The sequence below is a fragment of the Boleophthalmus pectinirostris genome, unplaced genomic scaffold (assembly GCF_026225935.1).
Source record: "Boleophthalmus pectinirostris isolate CB_2022bp ecotype Guang Dong unplaced genomic scaffold, ASM2622593v1 HiC_scaffold_7, whole genome shotgun sequence".
Classification (NCBI taxonomy): Eukaryota; Metazoa; Chordata; class Actinopteri; order Gobiiformes; family Gobiidae; genus Boleophthalmus; species Boleophthalmus pectinirostris.
In genome coordinates, this window is record NW_026571473.1 from 21,847,748 (window position 1) to 21,858,721 (window position 10,974).

The 10,974-nt window shown below is 38.4% G+C and overlaps 1 protein-coding gene and 1 long non-coding RNA gene across 3 annotated transcripts; one reads left to right on the forward strand and one right to left on the reverse strand.

Moving 5' to 3' along the window:
* Nucleotides 1-3,480: 3,480 nt before the first annotated feature.
* Nucleotides 3,481-4,644, reverse strand: LOC129412109 (uncharacterized). The gene is made up of 3 exons (XR_008633580.1): nt 4,585-4,644; nt 4,442-4,504; nt 3,481-4,001 (listed from the first exon to the last, which is right to left on the reverse strand). It is a non-coding gene; the product is annotated as an uncharacterized LOC129412109 (long non-coding RNA).
* A 504-nt stretch (nt 4,645-5,148) lies between these two features.
* LOC110160377 (flavin-containing monooxygenase 5-like) lies at nt 5,149-10,731 on the forward strand. 2 transcript variants are annotated; one of them, XM_055164752.1, is made up of 10 exons: nt 5,149-5,255; nt 6,346-6,478; nt 7,053-7,241; nt 7,332-7,497; nt 7,572-7,714; nt 7,937-8,130; nt 8,207-8,342; nt 8,689-8,908; nt 9,006-9,078; nt 10,091-10,731. In XM_055164752.1, exons 2-10 carry the CDS (start codon nt 6,347-6,349, stop codon nt 10,434-10,436), a joined length of 1,599 nt encoding a protein of 532 aa, XP_055020727.1. In that variant the 5' UTR covers nt 5,149-5,255; nt 6,346; the 3' UTR covers nt 10,437-10,731. The 2 variants fall into 2 exon arrangements, with proteins under 2 accessions (XP_055020727.1, XP_055020726.1); XM_055164751.1 differs by lacking the exon at nt 5,149-5,255 and adding an exon at nt 5,552-5,702.
* Nucleotides 10,732-10,974: the final 243 nt, after the last annotated feature.

Sequence of the window (10,974 nt, forward strand, 5' to 3'; positions counted from 1 at the left end):
TTCGACTGGACTCATTTGAGAGTTTACAAATATTTATTTTATGCGCAACTACAGCCAAATATGCACGGATTTCTATTCTGTGCGCACAAATATTTTTGATAGCTTTCTTACTCTATAGATCGGGATCTATTCCACAACCCATGAGGATGACTTTAGCTTTATACCTTTCTAATGACGACTGATCTAAAGCAGTAGCTTCTAAAGCGGATGACCTACCAACTCCAAACCAAGTTACACCTTTTGGTTTTTCCGAATTAAAAATTTATGTTTTTAATGGAGTTGGTAGGTCATCTACCTTAGAAGCTATTGAAAAAAAATCAGATTTTCAAGGAAAAAAATTCCTAAAAATTCCATAAAGGGTTAAATTGGAAAACTAAATGGTGTGCGTGATACCTGAGGAGTAGGACTACTATAATAACTTGGTTTGGAGTTGGTAGGTCATCTGCCTTAGAAGCTATTGAAAAAAATCACAGATTTTCAAGATTAAAAATTCCTAAAAATTCCACAAAGGGTTAATTTGGAAAACCAAAATGTGTGCGTGATACCGGAGGAGTAAGACTACTATAATAACTTGGTTTGGTGTTTTTAGATTAATTGACCTGGAAGATATTGAAAAAATGCATTAACTAATTAACTCTCAAAATACATAAAAATAACAAATGTTTCATAAAACCCTTTTTTATTTTTTTATAAATCCCTTTTTTATTTCTTTATATATATATTTTAGCAGACTCCATTCAATGTACTGGTAATTTATTGACGGTCCCTAACCCGCGGACTCAGCGGAGCTTTGGTGTACAGCTCCTCGCACCGTGATCGAGCAAGCGGGGCACAGGCAATGAACATCTCCGCTGTTGATGCGTAACTGAATATCGAACGTCTAACGTAAAACTAACTTCACCACGGTAGCAAACTTCCCAAACTTCAGGCTCTTCCATAAACTTAAATTAAGTCGCTCCGGCTCAGCGCATTCAAATTCCAAACACATGACTCAAATAACGTGACATGAGCACATTTAACATGATAAACGTAGAGGGCAACCTTATACACCAGTATCTCGGGGCTGCCCGGGACTCGAACCAGCGACCTCGGCATTGAGGCGAGGGCTGAAGCCAAAACCGTATTTGAAAGCCAAAAGTATTGGACACTCGGGGTGATCAGGCCCAGGACGATGTGCAGGTCCGATCTCTGGTGAGAGTCCGAAACCATGCGGATCCGGCTCACCGCCATTGGAGGCTCTCAAGTGTCAACTCTCACCGTGTACGCAACCCATCATGTCTCTGTGTTCAAGGAAAAGGAAAGAAACACGGCTTCTATTTAAACCCTGCTACTGTCCTTGTAATTGAATTTTGTGATTCAGTGTGCAATAACAAATTTTTGAGATGTTCCTTACTAAACGATTCCTTTCCCAAGCCAATTAAAAGAGATTATATTCTTAAAAGGAACTTTGAAAGGAAAATTAAAAGGATATTAAAATAATCAGAACTAAATATCTTTCCTTTCCAGTTCCAGTAAAGGAGATACAATTTTAAATTTTGAATAATATTTATCCAACCAATGAATTCCTAAAACAAAAATTCAAATTCGAAACAGGTAAATGTGTGTTCTGTGACACAGGGGAAGAAGACTTGGAACATCTTTTCTTTTCATGTAGTTTGGTACAACAATTTTGGTTTGATTTTCATTCGTTGCTTCAGTCCAGGGGAATTAAATTTGCCCCCAACAATAAAATAAATTAAATTTGGTGTATTAAGAGAATATAAACGGAAGGAATTTGGAATTAATAATTTATTGATCTTAGGAAAAAATGTTATGCACAAATGTCGATGTTTTAAGGTAAAACCAAATATAACGTACTTTAGTAATGACCTAAGAATTTTTGTTGACTCACTGAACCTGACTGAAAAAAAGAGAAGCTGGGTTTGTGCCAATTTGTTCCTTTGATTGCATGCTTTAGAATTTGCCCCCATGGTTCGTTCGTGAATGTATCCTTGTTTACATTTTCTTCACCAAAAAAAAAAACAAAAAAAAACTGTCCTTGTAATTGAGTCATGGTGCAAACAAAAATATTCCTGAGGGACCATTTAGACGCCAAAGAGGCCTTCGACCTCCATTTTAGTAAAGAAAAGGTGTTGGCGTTTCTGTTTTGGACTCTAATTATAACTCGTGCAATTTAGACAAGTTTTGGCCCTGTTAACACTGTGGAGCTATATGTAACAGTTATGGAATATTGGATTGAACTGTGTTGTTGTTGTTGTTTCAAATGTCAGTACAACATGTCACATAGGACGCCACAGACCAAACCAAAACGCTTTAAAAATTACGATAACATTGTAGTCCTCGTTGTTTGGGGACTAATAGGCCTATGCACGTTTAATGTTTTTTTAGGCTCAGTACACTTGGCTAATTTATCTGCTCATCTGTTAAAGTTCCTATCTCATAACTACCTCTTAGTTTTAGTTCACAAAAAGATACAATTTCTTCAAACCGTGTAACCGCTATTACAATAAACCTTTCTTTTTTCTTTTCTTTTTTTAATTTAACCTTTTACGGTACAGGATAAAACATTGTATACAGATGACTGGATAAAATGAGTGACGTTTGCAAAGACAAGTGATTATTCTGGGCATATGGGCAGTGTCTGAAAAGTAAAATATGTTTGGTCCGATCGCCCTCTAGTGGACAAATATTTAATTTTTGACTATTTCTCTTGACTTTTTTTTTTTTTTTTTGGTTTGTTTTATTTTGGTTTGGTTTTTGTTCACAGTACACTATCAGTGACTACTCAAATAAACGAAAACCAAAAATAAGAGTAAGGAAACTGAAGTCTGACATGTTATGTACGATTGTATATTTTCTCTGTGTTACCTTCAGCTCAAAAAGCAGCATGTCCAGCATGGACACTTTTACATGTGCCCGCTGAACTTCTGCTCAAGTTAAAACAGTCTTTTAATCTTGTTAATGTTGAACAAGATAGAAATAGGAAAGATATACTGCACACAAGCTAATTTGTTGAGCTCTTGAAAAGAGTTCTGACCTTTGACTTTGAATCAACAAAATATCAGGCAAAGGGGACAGTTAATGAGTTACAGATGACTGAGTATTTTTTTCTCAAAATTAGACATGACTGCCACATAATTATATTACAAATACATAAAACATCAATCAGTATCTATTATAAGAATATAATGTAAGAAGCTTGAACCCAAAGAAAAAAAAACACTACATTTAAATGTCCTATATTGCACAAAACTGACACTTGTGAGCTTGTTACCTGTTATTACCTCTGCAAAAACAGACCCGGACTTCTGTTTTTTTTTTTTCATTCACACATGTTTGAGTAACCCTTATTATAGTCTGTCTACATGCTCAAAATGCTATGTTCCACCTTGTGATGTCATGAAGCAGTAGAATTTATGTAGCACTTATACGATGCCACAGGAGGAGGTATAGTAATAGTAGTAATGGTAACTGGCTAGATCAGAAGATTGGGTTCGGCTCGGAGGGAAGTGAGGTGTTTAATAAGACACGTACACAAGGTGGTAGTGCTTATCTGTGATATTATTATTTACAGTGTATAACAGACAATATATACAATATTTACAGGAGTGCACAGTTATGTGATTCAGTTCAGAGGCTATGGAGAGTTCAATGAGTTATAGTCCATAGTCCGATTGATAATAAGCAGCAGCAAAATGTCATGTATTCCACACGGAGATCGTGTGAAAGGAAAAAAATAGTTCCGGAGATGGTTATGGTGAATGGGTGATTTCCAGCAAAGTTTATGAGGAGCCCAATGCCCACAGCAGGGGGCAGTGGGTGTGTGAGTGTGTGTGTGTGGGTTGAGCGGCTGCTACGCCTCCTACCGCACAGGCAGATGCTTGCACTTAGTTTGATTTGGGCTCTAGGCCTTAGCTCGCCATCCAGTGTTTGAAAATCCAGTTGCGGAGAGTTCCGTTTCAGAGAGTTCAGGTTCGGAGAGTTCAGGTTCGGAACCTGGCCTGTGCAAAACAGGACCAGCAGTGAGTAATACAATTTGTTTAGTACAACTAAGACACTATAAATCATTTTTCAACATTATAACAATTTGTTATGATAAATCTGAATAATTATTCCATCCATGTACATGTATCAGTATAAATCAATATCTAGAGTACTCCATTGTAAAATATTTCCCATTAATAATAAGTAATATGTCACTTTAAATTATTTAAATTTAACAGGGTCATATATCAATCGTTATTTGTTGTCAATATCAGTAGTCAGTCAATAAATTTCATTGAAAAGTAGTCATATAAATGGATGCGAACAAGTGAGACTAGCGCCAGCACCAGCTCACAGGTCCGTATTGAATCAGAGCGCTAGCATTAGCATTAGCTTAGCATTAGCTTAGCATTAGCTTAGCATTAGCTCCGCAAGGCAACAAACAAACTCAACTCACCAGTTCCACTTAGTTTACGCTCAAACGATCACGACAGCACTTCGTCGAGAAGGTAAGAGGCATCTGGGGAAGTTGATGGCATATAAGTTACTTTAATATACCTTGAGCGAAACAGTGAGTTTTTAAAAGCAATAATCGCCTACCTGCAGCCGCTCAGTCACACCCGGGACCGACACAACACATGAATGAATGGTAGCGTGCGCGCGGCCATATTTAAAGATCTTGGCGCAATTAGTCTCGCGTTATGTGCGCAACGTCTCGCGATAGTTGCGAACGACAGCGGCCAAATTATTAGGTAGAGAGGGACAGCACAGAAAATACCTGGGTTACATTTAGTTAGTTAGTTAGTTAGTTAACAGCTACATTTTGCCTTTGGTTCAGTAGAGATGGGCAACTGTAGGGCTGAAATTATCCAAATTATTCTAATGATGGTGTATGGAGTTTAACACCCTCATGCTCTCCTCGGGGTCACATTGACCCGAATATTTTTTTAATTACCTTCCCGCTCTCTTGGGGCAGGTCAATCAGACCCAAAAAATTAATTTTGAAATAAATTCTCGCCAGGCGAGAAAATAATTTTTTGGGTCTGATTGACCCACCCCAAGAGAGCGGGAAGAAAAAAAAATAATTCTTTGAGTCAATGTGACCCCAAGGAGAGCGTGGGGGTTTTAAAAACACCATGGAGCACTTCCCGTATAACCACATGACATCACAAGGTGGTCTGTTCCACCACGTTTCCATCTGAGAGAACAACTCAGCCTAAATATGCAGAGTTAGTGTGTTAAACTCTGAAAGGAATTAAACAAAATTCCAGGTATGTTTTTAATGAGGAGACAACATTGTAACACAGATATGAGCCCTTTAACCAACTTTTATTAAAAATGTACTACATAAAATGAATATTCACTTAATTAGACTGTTGATAAAACAGACATTAAAACATTATCTGTAAAGACTAGACCATCTGGAATTAGATTTACTACTGACCACAGTATTTTTCCTGAGTTGCATACACCAGAGTGATCTGGAATGAACTCTGGTCCAGGGACATTCCTCTCCTGTGCTCTTCTCTTTCTCACACCTGGAATTCATTAAACCAGCTCAGTTAGTTCAGCCTGCTCCTAGTGAACCCCACATCCTGGATTTAAGATTCACTCAAGTCACTCATTGATTTGGAGCATTCAAGTTTGTGAACATCTTTTGTCTGCTCTGCTCACTATTGTGGCGTATCTGATCTAGGATAAGGGGCACAGGGATATAAGTGAGTAGACTCTATAAAATTGGGTGATGAGTGTGGAGAGATACATTCAGTTCATTGACTGGTAGTGGTGGGTGTGCTATTGTAGTTTATATTCACTGTTCAGTTTTATAATCCCCTATAACCCATACAAACAAATGGCTAGACTAGAAGCTGAGACTTTAGTTTCGTCTTCTGTTTGATCTGCTCTAGTTATAAATGGTAATAAACTGTGAGCAGAGGAAAAGCAGATTTTAAATTTTTTTGTGGGTAAATAGGTAAAACTGCTGTTTGAAGGATGGTCTGATAGATGGTAGACTGAGCATGTCAATGGTCTTGACAAATCCCTTTTTAAAGCTGAAGTCCAAATCAATCACTAAAATGAGATTTACAGATATTATACAGTGTTGGTTCATTGCTTTGACTGAAAATAAGTGAGTCACAGCTTTCCCTTTATGTGTTAGGTGCTCAGGAGCTTAACTGTTCCCTTGTATGATATGGTTGACAAAAAGGAATGAAGAAAAATTCAAAAGGCACACAGTAGCACACGGTTCTCTTTTATTACGATAAAGTTTCAAATTCACTCAACAAGATGACTGATAATAAAACAAAGATTAGATTGTCTGGAATTAAAACCTCTATAGTGACAACAATATTCTTATTCCAGCATGGTTCAGCGTGTAGCAGTGATCGGCGCTGGCCTCTCTGGGCTGAGCTGTATCAAAACCTGTCTGGAGGAGGGACTGCAGCCCACCTGTTTTGAGAGCAGCCAGGATATTGGAGGGGTCTGGAGATACAAGGTGAGCTGTGTCTTTTTTTAAAATTCATGTTTCAGTTTGAAGTAACAATAGTAAGAGTACATTTTAGTGAGCCTACTTGGTTGTCCATGTTTGGAGTTGGAGAGAAACCTGTTTAGGTTGGGTCATCAAAATCCTATCCTATATAATATTGTTATTGAAGGCAACGCAAGGCAAGTTTATTTGTGTAAGTGCTTTTATAGAAAAAAGATCATTATCACTAATGAGTGCAGTTAAAATTCTTCAGGCACAGCTATGCACAGCTGACCAGAACCATTTTAGCCTGGATTTAAACATTGTCAGAGCAGAGGCCTGTCTCATCTTCAGAAAGACTGTTCGAGATTTTGAACTGCATAACACTGAAATGCAGACCCCCTATGTTTAGTCCTGACTCTTGGCACCAGCAGGTGGCCGGTCTTTTAGTCCCTCAGAGTTGTTAAATGGTACACATGGTACAAATATGTCAGATATGTACTTGGTGTACTTTGGTGTCTCAAAAACATTTTACATGGTGTAAACGTTTTAAATCCTACATGGCTCTCTATAACATTTAATCCATAAATTTGTCAAATTCCAGGAGCAGCCTGAGCCGGGCAAGGCCAACATCTACCAGTCTGTGGTGGTTAACAGCTCCAAAGAGATGATGGCATACAGTGACTTCCCTCCTCCAGCAGAACTGCCCAATAACATGCACCATTCTGAGGTCCTGGGTTACCTCCGTCTCTATGCCGACCACTTCAAACTCCTGCCGCACATACAGTTTAAGGTTTGGGATGGGATGGTTTTGGTCTTAATTAATTAAGTTAATTAGTTACTTATTAATCTGGTTGTTTTAATGCTGCAATCACATTGTCAGACTACAGTGCAAAAAGTGAGACAGACTGCAGATTTTGCATTGACCGGACAATGGGAGGTGTACACAGAGAAACAAAATGGACAGAAGGACACCCATGTTTTTGATGCAGTGATGGTTTGCACTGGACACTTCACACATCCTCGTCTTCCTCTGAAAGACTTCCCAGGTGTGAGCATTTATATAGTCATAATTTTGAACAAAGCTATGGTATCCGTAATAATAAGATTTTGTTCATTTTAGGTATTGAAAATTTTGAGGGCAGATATTTCCACAGCTGGGAATACAGGAATGCACAAGGTATGGAGGGGAAAAGAGTGGTGGTAATCGGGATTGGGAATTCTGGGGCTGACATTGCTGTGGACATCAGTAGAGTTGCGGAAAAGGTAACCAATTGAAACCTAAGGTATTTTACTTTACTTAACAAAAATTATATATGTAAATATGACATAATGTCACTAGTTTGTAAAGCCAAGACCCAATTCTAGATAGAGCTATATCTACAGCTATATAATAAAATAAAGCTATCCACATCAGTATATAATTCTCATCATTCTAACCACAGAATATACAGTATAATGCAATGAATAAGTTTGTTCTGTGTACAGGTGTATCTCAGTACCAGGAGTGGTGCATGGGTTGTGAGTAGAGTGGGACCAGGGGGGTTTCCCCTTGACATTACCTTTTCCCGCATGGACCAGTTTTGGGGGACTTATTTTCCATCCTGGTCCAACAAGAATGTAGAGAAGGCACTGAATGAGCATTTTGATCACACTTTATATGGTCTCCAGCCAGCGCACAAGTAAATCATTTTTATATAGTATATCAACCATATACATGTAATCTCTTCATTAAATGCAAATAATATTATGTTGCAGTTTTTTTGCACGGATACCTGTGGCGAATGATGAGCTCCCAGCACGGATCATTTCAGGAAGAGTACGGATCAAACCAAATGTCAAAGAGTTTTCTGGCTCCAGTGTTTTCTTTGATGATGGCACCGTCATGGACAAGGTATTTTAGCTATAGGAGGTTCTAGGTTTAAGTCAGCTCTGTGAGTAAGTGGGCCAAGGGTGTACCAAATCATTGACCATGTACAAACAATATAAAATACTGACATGGACACTAGAAGAAATGTTTTCCATTTTTAACAATAAAGCGTTAATTTTGCCCTTGCAGTGTCTAAAACTAAATAGATTTATTTGACTAAATTAATTCTTGTATAACTTGTGAGAATTGCTTTGTGTAAAAATGTGTCATAGAATGGCAGGATGTTTATTTTAACTCAGGCCCAGGTCACATTTGACATGTGACTGAGGAGTGAGTGTGAGTCTTTACAGTATATCTTGTCTACTTTGAGGTGGATGTGGTGATCTTCGCCACTGGGTACGACTACAACTTTCCCTTCCTGCCTCAAGAGCTACAGAAAAAAACTGGCTACAGGCTGCGTCTCTACAAACAAATGATTCCTCCATCACTGGCCCATCCCACTCTGGCTGTGGTCGGCCTCATAAACGCACTAGGAGCGGTCAATTGCTTGTCCGAGATGCAGGGGCGCTGGGCTACAAGGGTCTTCAAAGGTAGATTTTATATAAATGATATGGCTCTGTAGAGTGTTAAAAATGCTGAATGTCTCCATTTGTTTAATTTTGACATTTCTCTTTGTGTCTTTTACAGGCATCATAAAGCTACCTTCAGAAGAAACAATGAACAGAGAAATAGAGAAAGAGACAGAAATCATGCACAAGTGGTAGGCAAAATTATTTTACTTGTTAAAGGGGTTTGTTTTTAGGTAGAGAGCCTATTGCCTTCTTTTTTTCCCTGAAAAGTAGTTATCACAGTTTCATAAGACAATCAGGTGATGGACCTACCACTAGAAAAAGTCATTTTACATATTGCACCTATTAAGTAAAAAAAAAAAAATAAATCTGTACATTGCACATTGCATAAAGTGTTGTTTCAACAGATCTCTTCCAACTCCGTCTGTAATATTTGTCTGTAGCCTACTTACTGTAAATTCCAGACAATAAGCCGCTACTTTTTTCTCACACTTTGAACCCTGCAGTTTATACAACAATGCATCTTAGGTATGGATTATTTCTTAAAATATACGGTATACGGATTATTATTTAATCAAAGCAGCGAATTTGCTCATAGCCTGAGTGCAGAAAGTGCACTGTCTCTGTGGACACTGACCATATGAAGCCAGACAGGATTAGAGCAGCGGCAATTTCTGCAGGAGACGTGCGCAGTAAATGGCAAAGTGACGTAGTCTGTCTATCCCGCTATAGATTTTAATGGGCAGAGGCTAGTTTGATTGTGTTTTGAAGTCATTTTGAATTTCATGCACACGTCCTCCTCATGGAAAACACAGGAAGAAATGCATACGATGCAGCTTTTAAGTTAAAGGCAATTGATGTGGCTGTGGAATCAATCAATCAATCAAACTTTATTTCTATAGCACCTTCCAATGGCACTGTTCAGAAAAGCATGTACCGGTATTTATGTTAATTAATTTATTTTTTTTAATGTACCATCTTTCTGTGTAAATATCTCAAGTTACAATGTGGACACCTGCGGCTTATAGTCAAGTGAGGACTTTACATGTAAAAATCTTTCTTTCTTTAAAAATTTGGTTGCTGCGGCTTATAGTCAGGTGTGCTCTATAGTCCGGAATTTACGGTAAATGTTGCGGTAACAGTTAGTGTTACAAATGTGTATATAAGAAATCCAAAAGTTTTAATGCAGTTCTCTGTCTGTAGGTTTTCCTGCTCAGAGCACAATCCTCTTCAGCTCTTCTACATTCCTTACTTGGATTCTTTGGCTAAGCAGGTGGGGGTATTTCCCAACTTGCTGTGGCTCTTCCTCACTGACCCTCGCCTGGCTGTGCAGGTCCTCTTTGGCCCCTGTACCTCTTACCAGTACCGCCTGACCGGGCCAGGGCGGTGGAGTGGAGCACGCCAGGCCATCCTCACTCAATGGGACCGTGTGTATCAGCCCTTCAAAACCAGAGTGGTGCCGAAGCCGGAGAGAAAACCCAAGTCCAAACTAAAATTCACTGTCATACTGTCAGGAACTGCACTCATGTTTTACTTACTGTACAAATGACAACTTTTGCCAAAAGTTTCATTTATGTAATATTTGTACTTGTTGTTACATCTACCTATATTTCATTTTTCAGCTACTACAACTTTTAAACATTCTAATTACACCTATAATACTTTAATAGGGTAGACTATCAAAAGGTCAGCAATTTATCCAGAAATAAACCATGTACTGTGTTCTATAGGACTATGGTCTCCATATTTTTAAGGGGAGGTCTTGCTTCTAAGCTCCAGCAGATGGCAATTTTTTTTAATATTTTGGCAATTCCAGCAGAACGGATGGAATGATTTACACTGATTGCGTAATAAAATGTTTCAACAACAAAATAATAAAGTTTTGTTGGTAATAGATATTTGTTTGGCTTTTGAGTGTATTTAGTAAGTTCTTGTTATATTGCTTATGTGTTTCTTGATTTAGCAACAGGCTTCTTACAACACCATTGGCTACTTATCAGCTCAAGAGACGTATACTGCACATAAGCACTGCAATGTACAGACAACTGTGCACCCCACTCTGTGCACTCATGGCGCATATCCGTCAT